Source organism: Hibiscus syriacus, unplaced genomic scaffold (assembly GCF_006381635.1).
Source record: "Hibiscus syriacus cultivar Baekdansim isolate YM2019G1 unplaced genomic scaffold, ASM638163v2 tig00116997_pilon, whole genome shotgun sequence".
Lineage (NCBI taxonomy): Eukaryota > Viridiplantae > Streptophyta > Magnoliopsida > Malvales > Malvaceae > Hibiscus > Hibiscus syriacus.
Genome location: NW_024063513.1, coordinates 1,218,847 through 1,242,343, shown reverse-complemented (window position 1 = coordinate 1,242,343; position 23,497 = coordinate 1,218,847). Strand labels below are relative to the sequence as shown.

The 23,497-nt window shown below is 38.5% G+C and overlaps 1 protein-coding gene and 1 pseudogene across 3 annotated transcripts; both read left to right on the top strand.

The window, feature by feature from the left end:
* The first annotated feature begins 463 nt into the window (after positions 1-463).
* LOC120193828 lies at positions 464-3,716 on the top strand (annotated as a pseudogene).
* Positions 3,717-15,714: 11,998 nt separating this feature from the next.
* Positions 15,715-22,931, top strand: LOC120194430 (beta-galactosidase 8-like). 3 transcript variants are annotated; one of them, XR_005522971.1, is made up of 20 exons: positions 15,715-16,290; positions 16,390-16,485; positions 16,601-16,713; positions 16,793-16,859; positions 17,020-17,112; positions 17,227-17,370; positions 17,511-17,599; positions 17,770-17,875; positions 18,012-18,099; positions 18,328-18,446; positions 18,773-18,934; positions 19,444-19,646; positions 19,788-19,897; positions 20,127-20,236; positions 20,417-20,530; positions 20,835-20,936; positions 21,207-21,418; positions 21,506-21,842; positions 21,929-22,088; positions 22,818-22,931. XR_005522971.1 is itself a non-coding variant. In XM_039196742.1 (19 exons), exons 1-19 carry the CDS (start codon positions 16,126-16,128, stop codon positions 22,034-22,036), a joined length of 2,538 nt encoding a protein of 845 aa, XP_039052673.1. In that variant the 5' UTR covers positions 15,715-16,125; the 3' UTR covers positions 22,037-22,302. The 3 variants fall into 3 exon arrangements, 2 of the variants coding, with proteins under 2 accessions (XP_039052673.1, XP_039052675.1); XM_039196742.1 differs by lacking the exon at positions 22,818-22,931 and having other exon boundaries at positions 21,929-22,302; XM_039196744.1 differs by lacking the exons at positions 15,715-16,290; positions 16,390-16,485; positions 16,601-16,713; positions 22,818-22,931 and having other exon boundaries at positions 16,813-16,859; positions 17,024-17,112; positions 21,929-22,302.
* The last annotated feature ends 566 nt before the right edge of the window (positions 22,932-23,497 follow it).

Sequence of the window (23,497 nt, the reverse complement as noted above, 5' to 3'; positions counted from 1 at the left end):
GTAAAAAAATAATAGTCTGGTGACTAATAGTGTAATTTACCCTCAATAGTATTGTGAATTAAAAAATGTATTCAGTTTGATCCAAGAATTGTGTAGGTTTGAATGATTTGAATTGTGGATCAAATCATGATCAATTATTTATTTTGTCAAAGTCGTCCAACTTGTCCCTTCCACCCTTCTTTCTTCTGCATTAATCCCTGCATCTTTGTTTGATTTCTTCTTCCACCTTTTCCATCTAACTTTCTTTTATAATTAACGAAACAATAAACAAATGAAACAGCGGTCAAACTGATAAAAAACCCTTCAGCCTTTATGTTCAAAGCTTATGCCAAATTAGCGTTGACATTTGTATTATACTTTAAATATTTGTTTCTTTCCAAAAACTAACTATATATTGAGAAACGATTCACTCAATCTGCGTAACACCATTGAAGATAATTTAAAAGAAAGGGGGTTTTCGTTGGGAGGGAAAAACTAAAGCAAAACATGTCTACAGAAGGTGAAACACCTTCAAGATCATTGGAAGAAACACCGACATGGGCTGTTGCGGTTGTTTGTTTTGTCTTGCTTGTGATTTCAATCATAATCGAACATATAATCCATATGATCGGAAAGGTATCGTTTATAGTCTTTTGTTTTGCTTGTTCTAAGTTGATTTTCAGCTGCTGTTCAAGTAAACCCTTTTTTTTTTCTCAGTGGTTGAAGAAGAAACATAAACGAGCACTTTATGATGCTTTGGAAAAAGTTAAGTCAGGTAAAAAGTTAAACTTCAAGAAAACATCATATTATCATTCATTACTACTCAGCTTTAAAGCTAATCATTTTTTTGTTTGTTTGTTTGGGTGACAGAGCTTTTGTTGCTGGGATTTATATCGTTGCTCCTAACAGTAGGATCGGGTACCATAACAGGCATATGCATATCAGAGCGACTTGGATCAACTTGGCATCCCTGCCCTAATAACCGAGAACATAATTTAGCAAAAGACGCATCAGAGAACGAACATGGCCGGAGACTTCTTACGATACCCGGTTCCGGTCGAGTTTTCCGGCGCTCATTGGCGGGAAGCTCTAATGACAAGTGCGCTGATCAGGTATAGTATATAGTCTATACATTACATATATCCCCCACTAGTCCTCCTTTAATTACGTGTTAATTAATTAATCAATTTACATTGCAGGGCAAAGTACCATTTATTTCATACGATGCTATCGACCAACTCCATTACTTCATCTTCGTGCTAGCCGTTGGTCATGTGCTTTACTGTATTCTTACCCTCGGATTCGGCAGAACTAAGGTATCTAATCTATACGTATAATAACATATGAACTCTTTGGATTGTTGTATCTTCCTAATTTCATGGCCACCTTGTTCTTGATAATTCTTTTGTTTGTGTATTTTTCTTATAGATGAGTAAGTGGAAGAGATGGGAAAAGGAAACTAGAACAATCGAGTACCAGTACACACATGGTCAGTGCATATAATATACATGAATTTGATGTACGGATTAATGTGAGAGGTTATTTTATTAAGCTTAGGTTATACTAAGAAGGGTTGTGATTTGAAATGAAATATTGTTTTCTATTACTCAAAATCACTTTGTATATTAAATCTTGCTTTGGTTATTTAATGAAAATGATGGGTCGTTGAACAGATCCCGAACGGTTCAGATTTGCAAGGGAAACATCATTTGGAAGAAGGCATTTGAGTTTTTGGACCAGAAATCCAATTCTAATGTGGATCGTAAGCACTTTTTTTAACCCTTATCTCCTTTTAATAATGCACATCACATTCTTAAAAGAGACTTAAATTTAAAATTTAGAGAAAATATTATTAAAATAAGATAATTTTGAATTTGAAACCTCAAACAAAATCTAAAATAGACTTCATCATTAAAAATTATCTTCTTAAGAAAGAAAACCTAATTTTGTAATTTTTTTTTTTGCAGGTTTGTTTCTTCAGACAGTTTGTTAGATCAGTCCCTAAAGTCGATTACTTGACTCTTCGACATGGATTTATTATGGTATATTTTTGTATGAGTTATTTCCAATTAATTTTTAGGTCCCTACCTTTTCAATTTTAATTTTCTTTGTCTTCAAAATTATTTATTTATTCATTCACAGGCACACTTGGCTCCCCAAAGCCAAAACAATTTTAATTTTCAAAAATACATAAAGAGATCACTGGAAGAAGATTTCAGTGTTGTTGTTGGCATCAGGTAATTATTACTCGATTTTTTCCCCTTCCATTTTTTTATAAATAGAAGTTTCTGTGCGTCCTAATTCTTATCCTTATGCTTCATTCTCCCACCTCTTCTTCAATCTAATTTTCCAGTCCTCCGATATGGTTTTGTGGTGTACTCTTCCTACTCTTCAACCCTCATGGTAAGTGCGCGTATAAATATAAGAAAATTTGAAATAAAATCTAGGGTTAGATTTTTACAATTTTGTTTTTAAGGAATACTATTTATTTACTTGTTAATTTTGTGGCGCAGGGTGGCACTCTTATCTGTGGCTGCCCTTTATCCCCTTGATAGTAAGAACATACTACTTTTTACCCATTAAATCAGAGGTGTGATTATAAATGATAGAGAGAGTGAGATCCAACGGTTGCGATTTGGTGAACCATGCAGGTCATCCTGTTAGTGGGGACAAAGCTACAGGTGATAATAACCAAAATGGCTCTAAGAATTCAAGACAGAGGAGAAGTGGTGAGAGGAGTGCCCGTTCACAGAATGCCTTTCAGCTTGCATTCTTTGCATATACTTGGGTACGTCACAATATTAATTTTCGCGCCCTTTTTTCATCTACTGATAAATTTTTCGTAAATAATTAATGTTCTTGTCTCTATATATGTATTTTTCTTTTTTACAGTATGAATTTGGGATAAGTTCTTGCTTTCATGAGAAAGTGGCAGATCTAGTCATCTCAATTTCAATGGGGTACTTTTTTTTTTTAAATTATCCTATGTACAAAATCAATCATGACTGCGTAAAATTATTGGGATTATGCTGACTTCTGAGTTCTGACTTTATGTAATTTTTTAAACAGGGTTGTCATTCAGATTCTTTGCAGTTATGTCACTCTTCCTCTTTACGCCCTTGTTACTCAGGTAATTCGAAAATTATATGTTTTGACCTTTATACAAATATACCATATTTTCGACGTTCTAGATAATCATAAGCTGATTGCATATTTTGCAAGTAGTGTAATATAATTAATTGGATTATTTATTTGTTTTTAATATGATCAGATGGGTTCAAACATGAAACCAACCATATTTAACGAGAGAGTAGCCACTGCTCTAAAGAATTGGCACCAAACGGCTAGGAAACACGTCAAGAACACCAAGGGTTCGGCCACGGGGACCCCTTTCTCTAGCATACCCAACACCCCATCGCACCACGCATCCCCGGTTCACCTCTTGAAGCACTACCACCGGAGCGAAATGGACACCGCCCACGATTCTCCCGGCAGATTGAGTTTCGATGTCGAGCGATCCGAAACGGATTCTCCTCCAATTTCTTACCACAATTATGCTGATGGTTCATCGTCTCACAATACTAACACGTTGGAGCAAGTTCAAGAGAGTGTCGATAGAGCAGGGAAGAAGCCGAGTTCAAGTGAAGGACGTGAACCCGTACACCATGCGATCAACATCGTGCCCAAAGAGTTTTCATTTGAGAGAATAACGAGTATATGAAAGATATATATATGCATTTTGGATCACCCCATGTAGTATATATATTATTTTTTATATTATGGAAATAAACAAAGAATTTTCGTTTGAGAAAATGCATAAGAGTGCTAACCCAGGCCCAGCTGCAGCCTGCAGTCGGTTTTTTAAAGCAATAGGAAATTTCGTCACTGTGCCATAAAACGACAATTCTCGCCTTGATGATCCCCCCACCCCACCCCACAGTTTTACAATACAATTTCAATATACAGCGGCTGATATTCCCCATGTTTTCTTTATTGTTCCCTCCTTTAAAAAGCAACTTTCATTGCTTGTAAAAATGCAACTTTTAGGAGAACGATGGAGAAGACGGTGGAGAGATGGGTAGGAAAATTGAGTCGTCAATGTTATGCGGTGTTTTGTTTGAGTGTGCTACTAGCTACGGTCACGATTGCTCACTTCGTTTGTCAGCCTCATCCTGAGGATGCTCGTCAACGGACCAAGCGTCGCCTCCGTCCTTTGCATGGATCTTTCTCTTATTAACGGAAGCAAGCTCCTCCCTTTATCACACTCACTCTAAACATCCTAATTTTGGCCCCTTTGTTTTTCATTCTGTTAATCGTCTTTCAATTGTAAATAAAAAGGTTTTAGATATGGCTGTACCGTTTCTTGTGATCAATTGAAGTTTCTTTCAATTTTTTAGCTATTCCAGAACATGTTTGGATCACCGTCGTCGACAGAATGGGTAGCACCGCTTCCATTTCCAGGTGCTTTGCCGACTTCAAGTTGTCAGCTTTGATGCAATGAGGTGCGGAAGTGAGTTCATTAATTATCTTCAACTCAAAAGCAGCCATTGAATTGTGCGATTTATTTAAACTCGAGTCCATTGTCAATATATATATTACACCAGAAATAACTTGAACAAAAGCTAGATTTTGCTTGGAAAAGCAGGAAAAAAACACTGAGAAATGGGGCATTATTAAATGAAAACCCTTCGTTTATTATTTTATTGGAAAAACAACTCTAAACCGTATTAATTTGAAAAAATATCTTTAAACTATCCCAGATGACTTCGTGTTCAGTGAAATATGATATCAAATTTTACATTTTACGAGTTTCATTAATTTATTATACTTTTTATCTAAATATCAAATAAAAATTGACGAATTTTGCGTTTATATTTAATGCAGAATTTAAAAAATAAAACGGAAATCGAAATTATCTTATTGGTTCTAAAAAAATATATGTCATAATTATATACAACTTATCGAAGTCTAATTCTCTTCCTTTCTTTTCTTAAGAGTCATTAAAGTTTAGACCACTGAAAAATAAAAAAATAAAAATCATTAATTATTCAAATATCTTTTTCAATTCTTCAAAACAAATATCTCCTTTTAAGTGTTCAAATATCAATGTGGATGTGGTGTAGGAGCAAAGCTGCTTAGGTCCTGATTTGATTGATTTGGGCCTTTTCTAGATTTCGTTGGGATATATCTTTCCCAACGTCGATGGGTAAATTAATCTGGGAGTTTTGCAATACAATAGCATAATATAAGGTTAAAGAAATGCGTTATCGAAAATATTATTGATTTTTTAATATTTTTGGTAAAGTGATACTTAAAATATTATTTTTTAATGAAAATATTAATTTCGCTACCTAATTTCTGATAGAAAAATAGGTATAAAAAATAATATTTTAGGTAGCACCCAATAGTAATATTTTCGGTAGAAAAAATAATGTTTTAGGTAGAGTTTTACCGAAAATGTTAAAAAACCAATAACATTTTCGGTAGCGACTTTCCTTAGTCATATATTAGGCTGTCGTACGGGAGACATCCCATATTAATCGACAAGAAAATTTCAAGTAAAATGTAAAAAAAATATTTAAAAATATTTTTATTTTTCATATTTAGTTTATTATTTATAATTATTTTTAATAAAACTATCTCTTACGTTTTAATTCTAATTATTATTATTTTTTTACTTTGTGCTCTCCATTTTTTTTAAATCCAAAATTTGCTTTGTAGTATTGACGTGGAGATATTCCAAACGATCATACGCAAATTAATTATAGTTTATGGGAGTTGGACCATAACTTGACCACTACTACATGCATTATATTGTGCAATCTCATAACTGCTCGGGGTAGATCTACGTGTATATTAGGGTGACAATGAAATTTGAGTTTTTTTTTTATGATTAGTCTTGATTCTACTTGAGGTACGCACCCTTACACACCCCTTCAACCTCGAACACATAGCAAACCTCACCTGCAAAACAATACCATTCAGTTTCACTCCCCGGGCAACCTTCCCATGCAACATGTTATTCCTCTCCTGCCAAACAAAATAGAGAAAGCAACACCAAGCTGTCCGAAATGTAGTAACCTTCAAAGACTTTCCACAACCCTGAGCACAAACCAATCTCACCATATCCAACCGACAAATCGTATTCAAACCGATAAAATAGACACGCAAAATTTCAGATCAAATCTGACTAGAAAAACAACAACCAACAAAAAAATGGTCTCTATCCTCTATAGCAGTGTAACAAAGAACACAAACAAGGTCAACACTGCCCTCAATCGAGCATATGTACCTTAGTCGGCAACCGATCAAGGAAAGCAAGCCAATAGATGAACAAATGTCTAGGGATATAAAGTGGCCCCTAGACAACTTTGAACCGAAGCACCTTGGCCCGTTTACAGCGAAGCGCTTCCCAAACCTTCCTTGCATGAAATCCCCCATCCAAGCTACCCACAAAAGTAAAATCATCCCTCAACTTAAGAAGTTTCCTCCACGTCCAACTATGACTACTCTTCAAAGAGACATTCCATACTGAGCATCCCTTCAAAACATATTCTTTGACCCAAGCTACCCAAAGAAACCAAAATTGGAAAAATAGAAACCATAAACATTTCATCATACAAGCTTTATTCCAACCAAGAATACCTTTGATTCCAAGATCCCCTTCACACTTTGGGGAACAAACACACTCCCAACTAAACCAAGCACCCCTCGCCGAACTAACAGAACCCTTCTAGAGAAAAGCGTTACATAACTGTTCAATTCTCTTAATAACCTTGGAAGGCAATAGAAAAATTCTACTCCAAAAATTTTGAACACTTAACACCACAGCTTGGATAAGTTGCAACCTCCCCGTAAAAGATAAACACTTTGAAGGCCAACTTCGAATCATTCTAACAATTTTCCCCACAAAACCCTCACAATCAATATAAGAAAGATTCCGAGAAACGAGGGGAACCCGCAAATAACGAACCGAAAGAGCACCAATCCGAAAACCAGTAAGCTCAATCAACATTAATTTGCACATCCAAACCCCCACACCAGCACAAAATAATTCACTCTTAGAAACCTTCATTTGAAGCCTTGGCGTCGTGTAAAACACCCCCATAATACTCTTAACAACTAACACCGCCTCAACATGCCCTTTAGTAAACTAAAAGATCATCCGCAAAACAGATATGGGTAAGACCAATTCTTTTGCACTTTGGATGAAACTTCAGCATGGCGTATTCACCCGCCAAATTTAAAAGCCTCAATAGCATATTCATGACAAGGATGAAAATATAAGGGGACAACAGATCTCCTTGTCTAACACCCTTGGCCCTCGAGAAGAAACCAACGAGTCCACCATTTAAACCAATGGAAATTTTAGAATGAGCTATGCAAGCCCGGACCCAACCACTGAACCGAGGAGGAAAACCCATAACCCTAAACAATTGGAAAATAAAATTCCAGCCAATTGAATCAAAAGCCTTTCTCAGATCCACCTTTAAAACACACCTAGGCTAGAGATGCATCCCAAAATTTTATTTGTGCATGCCGTACAAAAAATTCTATTATCAATATATACATACTCTAAAAAATATTTTTGAATCAACTAATGCAACTGTGTAATAGATCTAAATATAATATAGTCTATATAGATTGTAATTGACAGATGGATAAAATATATGCCTTGCTTTCTCTTTCTTTATGTATCTAAATAAAAGTAAACACTACAGAAAGATGTGGGGAACAAAATAATTGAAATATCGTACCATCTAACTTGGTCAGTACATTTGTCACCCCAAATCAATCTCTAATTCTTTATTACCCTAAGCTTTGAATAAGGTATAAAGTGAGGAGTTGGGATTATGGTAGCATGGTCGTAATGGATGTACCCATTAGCACACATGTAGTGATAACAATAATATCTAAGCAATGGAAACGAACCGCCCCAAAAAGTCATTGGCAAGGACAAAACAAACCTAACCAAAAAGCAGCGGTAGCCAGCCGATGTTGGCCACCGCATGCAGCACAGGTCAACCAAATTGTTTGGTCCCGCGTTCACATGGGGCCGTGTCAGTCCTTTCAACAGCTGCAAACCAAACATCAAGTATTAGGAGAGCTGCCCTAGTTTTAGCTTTACTTGTGGAATTTCACACTTCAACTAAAAACCACGTCGGCTATTATCACTAGTTTTACCTGCAATGAAAAGTACACGTGTGATTATAAAGTTGCTTTTCTTGGATAAACATCCGCACCATTCACATCCTATTTTATTTTTAAATAATAAAAATGAAAATAAATTAAATTAAATCGTTGTGAATTGACAAAAAATATGTTGGGATTTATAAAAAGAAGATAATGATGAAAATATGGCTAAGGACTGTCCTCTATTTTTCTTCTTGATATAAACCAAATTTAGAGTTGTATTCTTCTTCGTATTTTTCACACCTATTTAATGTTAGAGAATATTTTCTTCTTTATTTGTACACATTTTAGTCCTATTTATCTCTTCAATTAATTCACAAAAGAAATATATTTTTCAATAGATTGTAATGAAAATTTAACTTAGTAACTCACATCTTTGATAATTCAAATATGGACCAAAAGATGGAAAATTTATCTGTTCATATTAATTAGTTGCTGTTAATTTAGCAGTTCCCCCTCCCCTTTTCGTTAATAATTTTATTAAAATAAATTGAGGACCAAAAGATGGGGAAAAAATATGTTGAGGACTAAAATCAATTACATAACTAAGTGTTTTGGGAAGGGTTCCACAACGTTTATTATATTATCTTTAAATGTTTTATATATTTGAGTTGACTGCAGCCACAATTCACGTGAAGTTCCCACAAAAGACGATGATGAACCTAATTTGGAGCTTTGGCTGACTCACAATAACCATATGAATCCCCTCGGGATCACGCCATGGTTATGGAACAATACTACACAAATTGTTATTACGCCTTGGTCGCTCTCGTAGGCTCGGTTTAGATATCCTTAAACAACCATCAACTGGTCTGCAACTAATGCTCGACAAAGACATAGCGTTAATGATCGAAAGAGATCTCTAATTATTTCTCCCTTTGCAACCAAAAGTAAATAAATAAATACTAATCAAAGCAATGAAAGAAAAACGTTATTTGCTTGCCCCAAGGTTTACGTACGACCGTGACCTCTGTCGTTAAAAAAATCGCTGAAATCGATATTCCTCGCACGTAAATTTGATCGTTTAAGTAATAGTCATATTTACGTTTATTATATATATATTTTTGGTAAATATACTTACGTTTGTTATACTAATAGTATAAAAATGGGGAAATATACAATATTGAAGACGTTAAATTTTGAAGTTTATCTTTTATTCTTAAATTTTAATCCAATTAGTTTTTTATTTGTTTAATGAATTAAATCTTTCCAAATTGGACCTTTTGGATGACAACAAATATAATACGACCTTATAGTTTTTTTATATTTCGATGCATTGTTCGAAGCTCCGTAAATGTCTGAATTCACATGAATATCATACATTGATTTAACATTAATTAAAATTTATTTATTTTAGATTAAAAACAAATCCATTTTCTGTAATCGGAAATTATTTGATCTAATCCTATCCGCCCAATTAACACATGCAAATTGTCACGGGGCTAGACTGCTGCTAGCAAGCTCGTGCGGCCTTAGACGTTTTCTTGGTTGAAAACCGGCTAAGTGACCCGAACCTTCGCTAAGCAAGAATGCTTAGAAAGTTGTTAACCCAAAGGAATTGGGGAAAATAAAGAGATGGGCGAGCTAAAGGAAGAAGAGAGATTTGAGAGTGAATATTAGTTTGTATTTCTCAACTTGAGGTGTGTAAATGAAGGGGGTGAGCCTCCTTTTATAGTTGGAGTCCCCTACAATGAACGGTTGGGATTAAAATACATCAATGGCCAAGATGAGAGCTCTACACTATTTACAACAAGTGGGTAATGAGTTGGCATCATTATCTTTTAAGATAATGCTAAATAATTATCATGTCTCCAAGTTGGATTGGATCAGCTCACTTGGGTCTTCTAGAAGGCCCAAAACGTGGTAAAGATAGTCCTTGGCAGCCTTGATGGTATTGTGTTCGGTCATGGGCTAGCGGTCTGTGACATTCTCCCCCACTAGTTCTAGCGACGCCCTCGTCGCGCGGCTAGAGTGAAATTGGTCTATCTTATCTCGGAATTGCCATAAGTCTTCGGAAGGCTCCCAACTTCCTTCACTCTCTGGAAGGCCCTTCCACTGAACAAGGTATTCATGCCTTGGTCGATGTCCCACTCGATGAATGGCTCTCTTCGCATGGATGGCCTCTACTTCCTTCTCGTAAGAGACTTTTACCCCGACTGGCGCTCGGTATGACTTGCCTCGATCTAGTTCTTCCTCATCCTGATGGTATGGCTTCAACAAACTCACATAGAACACATGATGAGCTTTGATGGTCGGAGGCAACTCCAATCTATAGGCCATGGTGCTTACTCACTTTAGAACTTTGAATGGCCCCTCGTGTCTTCGCACAAGCCCTTTGTGATATGGGTTGCGCAAGATCCCACTTAATTTGGCAAGGACTAGGTCACCAACCTCAAAATTAACATCCCAACGCTTTCGATCCGCCCACTTCTTGGTTCGCTTCCCGACCTTGTGCAAACAAGCTCGGGCTAGTTCATGTTGTTCTTGCCACTCATTGGTAAATTGGTATGTTGTTGGATTTGGCCCCTTGTACCCGGTCGCAATTGCTTTTGGTGTGAGCGGTTGTTGCCCGGTTACAATCTCAAATGGACTTTAATTGGTCGCTTCACTCCTCTGCAAATTATAGGAAAATTGGGTTATGTCCAACAATTTCGGCCAGTCACGTTGCGTGGCACTCACATAGTGCCTTAAGTAAGTCTTCACAAGTGCATTCACTCTCTCGGTCTGCCCATCCGTCTGTGGATGAACACTCGTTGAGAAGTTCAAGCTTGATCCCATTAACTTGAACAACTCCTTCCAGAACCTCCCAGTGAACCTTGTGTCCCGATCACTGATGATCGTCTTTAGAATGCCCCAGTACTTCACCACTTGCTTTAGAAAAAGACGAGCGACTTCCTCGGCTGGGCATACTTTGGATTCTGGGATAAAAGTACCGTACTTGGAAAATCTATCGATCACTACCATGATGCTAGAAAATCCATCGGTAACCGGCACACCGACAATAAAATCCATGAAAAGACTCTCCCATGGTCTTTCAGGGATTGGCAAAGGTTACAACAATCCAACTGGTTTCTTCTGCTCTATCTTGTCTTGTTGGCACACAAGACATGTCTTCACATAGGCCTCAACATCATTGCCCATGTGCGGCCAGTAATAGTGTTCGGCTATTAAGGCCAAAGTCCGGTGGATCCCCGGATATCCCGCCCACTTGGAATCGTGACATTCTTTCATGAGCTCCTTTCGCAATCCTTCAAATTGCGGCACATAGAGGCGGTGTCCTCGAGCATATAATAAGCCTCCCTCGAGCCAAAACTTTCGAGTCTTACCCTCAGTGGCAAGCTCCATCAACGAAGTGGCCATCGGATCATGTGACAAACCCTCATTGATGCGTTCCCATATATGTCCCATCGGTATACTGACAAACTCCATGTTGTACCTTCGGCTTAAGGCATCGGCTACGAATTTTACTTTCCCGGATTTGTGCTCGAAGGAAAAATCAAACTCGGCAAGAAACTCTTGCCATCGAGCCTGCTTCGGAGACAACTTCTTATGGGTTAGGAAGTAACTGTTGGCAATATTGTCAGTAAACACTATGAACTTGGACCCAAGTAAATAATATCGCCATGTGCGCAAGCAGTGCACAATCGTCGTCATCTCCTTCTCATGGACCGTGTATCGCCTTTCGATCTCGTTGAGCTTCCAGATTTCATAAGCAACCGGATGTCCTTCTTGCATTAGGACGCCACTAATAGCAACGTCGAATGCATCGGTGAATACTTCAAAGGACTTGGTGTGATCAGGCAATACCAAGACTGACACGCTTATCATAGCAAGCTTGAGTTCGTCAAAGGCACTTTGACACTTCGGGCTCCAATCCCACCTCTTGTACTTCTTCAATAACTCGGTCAAGGGGGCGGCGATTTTAGAGTATCCTTTGACAAAACGCCGGTAATAGTTGGCCAACCCCAAGAATGACCTCAGCTCCGTCACCTTGGTTGGCCCCTTCCATTCTTCAATAGCTCGAATCTTGTCCATGTCCATCCAGATCTTGCCACCTCCAACAATATGGTCAAGGAAAGGGACCTCTGTTTGGGCAAATGAGCACTTCTCCTCTTTAACATAGAGCTCATTGTCTCGCAACACCAAGAATACTTGCTTCAAGTCTTCGATATGCTCCTCCAACGTCTTGCTATAGATGACAATGTCGTCAAGGTAGACAACAACGAATTGATCCAAAAAGGGCTGCAATACCTTGTTCATCAAGGTGCAGAAAGTGGTTGGAGCATTCGTGATGCCAAAGGGCATCACAAGGTATTCATTCGAATCGTACCTGGTCACGTAGGCTGTCTTTGGTTTATCTTCCTCGGCTATCCTTACTTGGTAATAGCCCGATCGTAAGTCCAACTTGGTGAACTACCTTGCACCACCAAGCTGATCGAACAAGTCCGCAATGAGAGGGATCGGGTACTTGTTCTTTACCGTGAGCTTATTCAAAGCCCGGTAGTCGATGCACATCCGCAAAGAACCATCGTGCTTCTTCTGAAACAACACTGGGGCACCGTAGGGGGACTTTGATGGTCGAATGTAACCAGCATCGAGGAGATCTTTCAACTGTTTGCGCATCTCCTCTAACTCGGGCGGAGCCATTCGGTAAGGGACTCGAGCGGGTGGCTCCGCATTTGGCACAAGCTCAATCTTGTGATCAACCTCCCTCTTTGAAGACAACTTCTTGGGCAACTCGGCAGGCATCACATCTTTGAATTATGCCAAAACGTGGCTCACCACGTCAGGAACATCCTTGGTTGTGGCTGACTCATCACACACCAAGATCACTAGGAAGGTTGGTTCCTCCTTGCGTACTGCCTTCGAGAATTGAATCGCGGACAAGACTTTGGACCCTACTCCTGACCCTCGGCTTACTGGGACTATACATTGTTGCTTTGGATCCAAGATGCACAAGAAATCGGCAAAGGGTATCGGGAAAACATTGATCCTGTCCAAGAAACTTAAGCCAAGAACAAAATCAAAATCATCAAGAGGAATTACCTTAATGGTTTCTCTTCCGGACCAACCTCCGACGGTTAGCTCAATTCCTTTTGCGACCCCCGCAATTGGAACTTCTTCGGCATTAACGGTTTTGATGGAACCATTCGCCTTCTCCACATGAAGGCCAAGTCTCTTGGCCACTGGTTCGGACATGAACAATTCCGAGGCACCGGTGTCCACTAGTGCACTCAGTTTTTTGCCAGCAATGTTGACGTCCATGAACATCAACCCCTTATTCTTTCGACCCTTCTTGACCTCCATGGTGCTCAGAATGGAGCCAAGCTTAAGATCCTCACTCTCTTCCCCATCTTTCTCCTTGATGGCTGAGAGTTTATTCCTTTGCGGACAGTCCTTCGCCAAGTGCCCTTGGCCCTTGCAGTTGTAACATTGGATAATCGACTTATCTTTCTTATCGAAGTGCTTACTATTTAATGACCTTCCACTGCCACTCAAATCTTTGTCGGATCTGGACGCACTGTCCCTATCACCACTGCTGCCTCAAAACTTTGGCTTTGGTTTGGAGTCCACACTCTTGACGCCAAGCTCAATGACTGACTGGGTTGTCGTCAAGGCAGTCGAGAGATCCTTGACCCCTCGTTGCCTTAGCTCGTTCTTCGCCCATGGTTTCAGCCCATCCATGAAGGTGAAGAACCCATCCTCTTCACTTAAACTCGGGACTTGGAGACTTACTTCGACGAACTTTCGAACATGCTCCTTCAATGACCCTTCTTGCTTGAGACGCCTCAGCTTGGACCGTGCCTCATCTTCGGCATACTCCGGGTAGAATTATTCCTTGAACTCCGCTTGGAACTCTTCCCAAGTTGCGATGGCAGCGGTACCACGCTTCACATCGTTGCATCTACGTCGCCACCACATGAGGGCAACCTCGGACAAGTAAATGCTAGCGATACTTACTTTCTTGGCATCCTCCGTGATGCATGTGGCCGCAAAGTATCGGTCCAGCGCCCAAAGGAAATTCTCGACATCTTGGACTGACCTGGACCCTTTGAACTTCTCCGGCTTAGGGATGTCGCCCAAGGCTTTGGGTGCAACCATGGTTGCGCTATTTCCGAACGCAACTTTGCACACCAACAACTCGGTCTTGAGCAACTCGACCTCCCTCTTTAGCTTTGCCACCTCAGAATCGGAACCCTCGCTCTTGAGTTCCTCGACTTCCTTCCTTAAAGCCACGACCATGGCTTCTAAGAAATCATCACGATCGGTTGTCATTGCATCCAACTCGTTGAGTGAATCCTGAACCTCCTCCTTTATAGAATCCAAGGAATCTAACTTGTCGAGATCTATCGATCCCATCCTTTCAAGGTCTACGGACTCCAGCATGTCCAACACTACCCTAGCTTCCGTCATGGAACCTTCAAGCCTGGTAACCTTCTCCTGGAGGGATGCGAGAACATCTCTTGATGGTGCTCTCTTCTTTACAGCATTTCGGGACTCATTCCCCTCGGAACCTCCCACATCGCCATGTTGTGGTGCCATCTCGAACCAACGAAAATCGATAAAAATATGCTCTGATACCACTTATCACGGGGCTAGACTGCTGCTAGCAAGCTCGTGCGGCCTTAGATGTTTTCTTGGTTGAAAACCAGTTAAGTGACCCGAACCTTCGCTAAGCAAGAATGCTTAGAAAGTTGCTACCCCAAAGGAATTGGGGAAAATAAAGAGATGGGCAAGCTAAAGGAAGAAGAGAGATTTGAGAGTGAATACTAGTTTGTATTTATCAACTTGAGGTATGTAAATGAAGGGGGGTGAGCCTCCTTTTATAGTTGGAGTCCCCTACAATGAACGGTTGGGATTAAAATACATCAATGGCCAAAATGAGAGCTCTACACTATTTATAACAAGTGGGCAATGAGTTAACATCATTATCTTCTAAAATAATGCTAAATAATTATCATGTCTCCAAGGTGGATTGGATCAGCTCACTTGGGTCTTCTAGAAGGCCCAAAATGTGGTAAAGATAATCTTTAGCAGCCTTGATGGTATTGTGTTCGGTCATGAGCTGACGGTCCGTGACAAAATCAATAATATGTAGCAGTGTACATGAATCTGAACCACGTGGTACTTTACCCACTACAAGTTAAATGCTCACAGCCCAATTTAGTATCAGGGACCCCTCACCTAGCTTATTTTCTAAAGTGTTAGATTAAGTGTATTTGTTAGAAAGAGTACTCTTCTATTTGATCGATCTTTACTGATAGGTAGTGTCTTTTTATCACTTCAAATGTTAACTAATCAACTATTAATTTAAAACATGATTTATTTTTCCACATGATAAGACGGTGCAGTTTGGATGGAGCGAAAGAAGATGAACCTTTGATAACGTAGGTCACGCTCAATCCAAAGTCCAAACTATTCGACTGTGTTGTCGGTAAAAGTTACCAACACGTGGCGTAAATAGAAATGCAGATACATGCAGTATGATAAAATCTCTCTCTCCAGTACTCCACCCTTCCTTCACTGCGGGTAGCAGCTTTGCTTGCTGGCTATTGTCAATACTTTTACTGCTCCCCAACTTCAGCTAAAAGAAAAAACCTATAAAAGGCGCCATTATTATCACTCAAGATAAACGAAAGCACAAAAAAGAAAAAGAATATATTATCAGAATACTGTAGCTAAACAACAGCAAGAAGAAGATGATGAAATGAGCGGTGGCGTGCAGTGCTATTCTCCGGTAGCTTGAAGTCTTGATTTTGTTGTACAAAGCGCCCAAGCAACAAACGTTACCAGAACAAAGGGAGATAAGAAAAGTAGGAAAAGGGCATCAACACAAAAACAAAAGCAAAAGATTTCTTACAAGCAAGAAGCTAAGTTTTCTTCTTCTTTTTATTTAAAAAAAAAGAAGGGGGGAAGTTTACGTGTGTTATTGTGTTGTTGTAATTTTTCACAATGAGGGGAAGAACAGAGATTCTCGCGTTATTTGTTTTTTGTTTGCTTACTGCAACGACGACGTTTGCATCCACCGTCACGTACGATAGCCGAGCGATTGTCATCGACGGGAAACGCCGCGTTTTGGTATCCGGCTCCATTCACTACCCTCGCAGCACCCCTGATGTAAGCTTCAATTTTCTTTCATTTTCCCCTCATTTTCACTTTACCTGTTTTTGGAAGAGTAAAAAAAATGTCTGTATAATCATGGTTTCCTGTTATCAGATGTGGCCAGACCTTATTCAAAAATCCAAAGATGGAGGATTAGATATGATCGAAACTTACGTTTTCTGGAATCTACACGAACCAGTTAGAAACCAGGTTCTGCCTTCTTCTTTTTTCTCTTCAGTTGCTGTGCTAAAACTATCCTGAAGTTATGAACTAAAAATGAATCCCATTGATTGTTTTTCTGAGCTTTGATTATTGATGTTTCCAGTATAATTTCGAAGGAAGAATCGATTTGGTTAAATTTGTAAAGTTAGTTGCAGCAGCTGGTCTTTATGTTCATCTTCGCATCGGACCATATGTTTGTGCTGAATGGAACTATGGGTAAAGTTTCTATTTTTCTTTTAATTTCATTTTGGGGGTATGTTTAATTTTCTTTTATTTGCTGATAAAATATTTGCAGTGGATTTCCTCTTTGGTTACATTTTATACCCGGGATCAAGTTCCGAACTGATAACGAACCATTCAAGGTAATATATTTAACCATAAAAAATTTATTACTTTATTGTTTATATTAATTAGTCTCTTCTTTATACATCATTCTCTTCTGTTTCGTAAAGTTTACTGAAATCGTTGGAAGGACTGTTGGTTGAAATGATTAAGAACAACTGTAAAAATGTTTTCTTGTAGTCAGAAATGCAGAGGTTTACGGCTAAAATTGTGAACATGATGAAGCAAGAGAAATTGTATGCATCACAAGGAGGACCCATTATCTTGTCACAGGTCTACTTTAAGTCTTTGCTCTTTTCTTACCCCACTTTCTTATGAACAATTCCTATTGTTGTCGGTGCTATAATTTTTCCCCTAATGGTTTTCTGGGTTTTTTTTCCAATACAGATTGAAAATGAATATGGAAACATTGATTCAGCATATGGGGCAGCTGCAAAATCGTATATTAAATGGGCAGCTGATATGGCTGTTTCATTGGATACTGGAGTTCCATGGGTCATGTGCCAGCAATCTAATGCTCCTGATCCCATTGTAAGTTTGGGTTTTCAAGATTTATGCTTTTTAGTTTCGATCATAGCTAATAGTTTCACTCGGAATTTGCATGTTTTTGAAAATCAGGGCATTGGTTGGTTTTTGATATGTAATTTCTTCTTTTATCTTGGCTTTAACAGATTAACACTTGCAATGGATATTACTGTGATCAATTCACCCCAAATTCTAATAAGAAACCGAAAATGTGGACTGAGAATTGGTCTGGATGGTATGGTGTCCAACTCGCCAATATAATTTACAATCTGACTTCTACTTGGTTTTTTGGTTATATGGATTAAATGTCACCATCACAATGCTCTGATTGCTTGCTTCTCTTATTCAACTTTTTATCAAAATGTGTTTCTTCCTCACTACTTCCCAACATATGACAAATGCTAGGTTCCTTTCATTTGGTGGTGCCGTTCCCTACAGACCTGTAGAGGACCAAGCATTTGCGGTTGCACGGTTTTATCAAAGAGGTGGAACTTTCCAAAACTATTATATGGTAATGATAATTGGAGTTTCAAATGTGTTTGTGCATTGGTTTTTACAGTAATAAAATTCATTCCTAGAATCAAGTACACAGTCTCATTCCGAACCGAACTTATGTGTCAAATATGTTTTGGTTTCTCTTAAAACAGTACCATGGTGGAACAAACTTTGGCAGGACTACAGGTGGACCCTTCATTGCTACTAGTTATGATTATGATGCTCCAATTGATGAGTATGGTATGTCTTCGGCCAATCTAATAAAAATTGTTATCACTTCTAAGCATCTACTTTACCCTATAAGTGCCTGTATCATACTTGAGGTTATCATCTGTATGCAACTTGACTTATTTTGGTGGTTATTACGATAGAATGAGATATGTAAAACCATGATTATTTGGTTTATAATTTTGTATACAGCATCTTCTAAGTTTCACCTGTCTTCCTATTCACTGTTTTTTTTTTCAGGACTTGTTAGACAACCTAAGTGGGGTCACCTAAGAGATGTTCATAAGGCTATAAAGCTTTGTGAAGAAGCGCTGATAGCCACTGATCCTACGATTTCCTCCTTGGGTCCAAACTTGGAGGTATTTTCCATGTTTATTGTCTCTTTCTTTCGCATTTTAAAAGAGAACCCTATTTCTTGGCTTCTATGTTGGTTATGAATAAGAACTCAACGAGGGCTGCCTGTTCGTTACTTCTTTGTCTGATTCGCGAGCAAGGGTCCCGTTGAAATCTTAAGGATCGTAATATTTTGTACGCATAAATGACGAAAGATAAATCACTTTTTTCCGATCATAAACTCTTCTTAAGGCTTTTAACGAGAACAAAATGTGCTCAGGTCATTGTACCATTATTGAAAGATATAGTTTCAACTATTAAAGTGAAAGATGTATTTCCTTCTTCTTCCCAGGCTGCTGTATATAAAACAGGATCAGTATGTTCTGCTTTTCTTGCCAATGTGGACATCAAATCTGATGCAACTGTTAAATTTAATGGCAATTCTTACCTTTTGCCTGCATGGTCTGTCAGCATCTTACCCGACTGCAAGAATGTAGTTCTGAATACTGCCAAGGTATGCTTCATTACCAAATTTGTTTCCCACTTCAAGTTTTGGTTAGCTTCATTAGCAGCTTAACCAGCTTGCTTATTGTTCTAGATTTTCATGCCATAACTAGTCAAGATTCTTGTTGACAAGTTTCTTTGAAACAATTGAATGAATAACTTAATTACGTAAAGCTCGTCTTTTCTATCTTCTCTTACAAAAGGATCATAGTTGGAAATTCAAGTTGTCATTATTTTTGGATTCATAGAACCTAACTCTGCAAAAGAGGCTGTCTGAAAACCTCCCTCGCAGTAGTATAAACAAGCTAACTGCAAAGAACCTGCCTTATCGGTTGTTAAGTATAATGTGCTGAGTTTATGGTTATTTTCACTTCAGAACACTAATCGGATCGTTTCTCTAGACCGTGTCTGCTTCATCTGCCATGGATTGCTTGCATTTATATTTAATTAACACAGTTTGTACTTCTTGTAAGTTTGTTCTTTCAGGCAACTCATATAGTTTTATTCTTCACATGACAGATTAACTCTCAGACTGTGATTCCTAGCTTCATGCATGAATCTCTGAATACCAATGTCGACTCAACTGACTCAATCGGGTCAGGGTGGAGTTGGTTAAACGAACCCGTGGGCATCTCAAAGGCCGGTGCATTTAATAAACTTGGATTGTTAGAGCAAATCAACACTACTGCTGATAAAAGTGACTACTTGTGGTATTCATTAAGGTATCCTGGTGTTTTATTTTAGAAGTTGTTTCCGAAGGGCATAAGTGCTACCGTTCAAGTTTATATAGCATCCATAATATATGTATATATTGAGAAAACTATTCAGAATATATTTAAAAAGGATATAAATTCTTTTGGCAGCATGGATATCAAGGGAGAGGAGCCTTTCCTTCAAGATGGATCTCAAACCGTTCTCCATGTTGAATCACTTGGGCATTCTCTTCACGCTTTTATAAATGGGAAACTTGCAGGTAGATGGAAACATTTTTTTTCAAAGCATAATATCTTAGATTTCCCCCTGCTCGCGCGCACACACATATTATGGTCATTTTCATCACAATTTATATCCTCTTTTGATTTTTCCTAGAGTTCTTCTGCTCCGATATAGCTATGAAAGGAATGGCATTTTGCGTAAAGTCGATATAAATATGGACCGTTAAATATTGATTGTTTGTATGCATCTTTTGAAACTTTCCACAGGGAGCGGAACTGGTAATAGTGGTAATGCTAAGGTTAAAGTGGATATCCCCATCACAGTTGTAGCTGGGAAGAACACAATCGATCTGCTGAGTTTGACTGTAGGACTACAGGTTTAATTCCTCCTCACTAAGATTTACATAATCATTAACTGAAAAATGGAAATATTTATCTACAAATTATATTGATGAAATTACTACTTCCTCTCTAAGTTGAAAACGTTTTCTGTTGGACAAAGCTGTTATAAAAATAACTCGATATGTGTATCATCTAATTTTATTTATAAATTTCAGAACTATGGGGCCTTTTTTGACCTATCGGGGGCAGGGGTCACTGGTCCGGTGAAATTAAATGGTTTAAACAATGGTAGCAGCATTGATCTCTCCTCACAGCAGTGGACATATCAGGTCAGTGCCTCTTTCTTTCAATATGCTCTGCCAATGCTGTTCATTCTCAGATAAACACTGCATTTCTTGATAACCTACAAATTGAGAAAACATGATCTAAGAAATGGATTTGAATGATCTCCGATGTAACTGTGAATGCAATTTATTCTTTTTCAGCTATACATTACTTGTGGTGAGATGGCACTTAATATGACATGTCGCACTCTTGCTGAAGATGAACCAAAACCCTGAACAAAGTTAATCCCTAAAAGAGGATTTTGCAACTGTACTCTAATTTTCCTTGATACTGTAATCATGAATATAGGTCGGACTTAAAGGAGAAGACTCAGGTCTACCAAGTGGAAGTTCATCGGAATGGATCTCACAATCCGGCTTGCCTAAGAATCAACCCCTAATATGGTACAAGGTAATTCTTAACTTTAAATTAGATATGAAAAATTTGATACGTTATTAAGACTATCCTTTTTGCATTAATTACTTTTATATACTTCATTTTTCTTTTTAGTCCTGAACACACACACACACACATCCGGATTTTTTTCTTCTCAATTTTGATCCAGCATGAATTTCTATGATACGAGTTCGTCTATGGTCTTTTATTATTCATAAAAATATTGCGACGGGTCGCACAATTGAGTCGATTCTAAGCTATTAGTGCTCAAACTCTTGTAAGCAGACAAATTTTGATGCCCCAACTGGGAAGGCTCCAATTGCATTAGACTTCACTGGGATGGGAAAGGGTGAAGCATGGGTGAACGGTCAGAGCATTGGACGATATTGGCCGACCTATATCACTCCAAGTGGTGGCTGTACCGACTCTTGTAATTATAGAGGACCTTACAATGCAAACAAATGCCGCAAGAATTGTGGGAAGCCATCTCAGAAATTGTGAGTACCAAAGAGTCTATGCTGGGAAAGCTTGAGAATAGCCACTACTTTAAAATTCTTATTCCCGTATTTCTGTCCCACTTGCAGGTACCATGTACCCCGTTCATGGTTACAATCGAGTGGTAACATTCTTGTATTGTTTGAGGAAATTGGTGGGGATCCGACACAGCTTGCTTTTGCAACAAGACAGACTGGAAGTTTGTGCTCACATGTATCTGAATCGCACCCATTACCTGTAGATATGTGGAGTTTGGATTCAGAAACAAGAAAGGCTTCAAACTCTACTCTATCTCTCAGTTGCCCATCTCCGAATCAGGTTATTTCTTCAATCAAATTTGCAAGCTATGGAACTCCCCTTGGCACTTGCGGCAGTTTTAGCCATGGCAGGTGTAGCAGCAGTAAAGCACGTTCCATCGTACACAAGGTTCAATCTTGCTCACTATCCATATGCAAATTTTCACCGTTGCAGCCAAACCATTCTTGTTCATGACAATTGTTAAAACTATACAGGCTTGCATTGGATCGACAAGTTGCAGTATCGGTGTATCAACTAGCACCTTTGGTGACCCTTGCAAGGGAGTAAAGAAAAGCTTAGCGGTAGAAGTTTCTTGTGCATGAAGAAATGTCAATAAGCATGCATTATTGGAAGCGAGCGGAGCATTGTACCCAAGTAAGTGTTCAAACCAAATAAGCTTTTCGGCAAAGGATTCTTCTCATTGGGGGAGGGGGGCGCCTCATACCGGAAATATGTTTCGTCCTAGAACTAGAAAAATAAACAACGTAGTGGCAACTTTAATGGCACTTATGCATAGTATCTTTTAGCAGAGTACATGCCTTGTCACAGAAACAATTTCATTTAAAGAAATCAAAGTTGCTTCGGTTTATCATCGTTGTTACTACAAAATTACACACTGATCGAGTTCTATAATTTGATTGGCACCGCACCATTGTTATTACAACTTAGAAGTTGTAGATTCAAACGCTAGTAATTCAGGCATTGCATAAAAAAATATACGGAACATTTGAATTTTATAGAAATGTGTAAACAGGTCTGTGATTTGAGCAGGTGTGACATAAAACGAGTAAAAATACTAGTCAAATAGGAACTTAGCTTTGAAACAAAAGATGAAACGTCCGCAAACATGGAGACACTATTAAGTGACGAGGAGAACAACATGAGGAAGCAAAGGAAAAGAAAACGAAATAATATCCTTGACGCTATTGATTATTGAAATATAGGAAGATCATATTTTGTTTGTGGGTCGGAACTTGAAGCCGCTTCACCGTCTGCAACAATAGCAACCAAAAAGAGGAACATTTAAAACCTAAGATAATATCGTAAGTAAAATTGAAGAACTTAATTGATGGTTAACATCATTCTACCATCTGGTGTCTGCAGTCAACTCGGGGTGGAAAGCAGTTCCTAGCAACTTTCCTTGCTTCACGGCAACTATCACTTTCTTTTCAGGCACGGCAGGCTCCTAAAATTCCCAGAAGTTTAGATGACAAGAAGAGAAATAAACGAAACAGATATGCAACCAGTTACTTGGAAATTTATAGGAAAGCATGATTAACAAAAAAATCTAGACTCCTTTAGTTAAAGGAATGTCTATAAAATTTTATTGTTTCTTGTTTTAGACTATAGCATGAATAATTCAATATACCTGTTGAATTTCAACGGCTGAACTCTAGTATAGCACCTTATTTGATGGGATAGGAGGATAATCAACAAACACTTCAACTTCTGCCCCCCACGTCAAGGACAGCAGGAGCGCGGATGAAAACACCGCGACACGTCTCAGGGCCACCTTTTTTGGACGCAAGTTCCGGCACTACAAGCTCTGCCTCAAGGCTTTGAAGCTAAATGAAATTTGGTTTGTTAAAAAAATCCAATGGATCCTCTGACTAACATTTTCTGTCATTGACCGATGAGGCCATTACTCTATGTTGATGTGGCACGTTAAACAGGCTAATATCCTTTTTTTTTTCTCTCAATCTAACTCTCAAAATAAAGAAAATAATTCAGTATGACCTTATTTTTTTCTTTTATTTTGGTCACTAAACTTTAAAAGTTCTCAA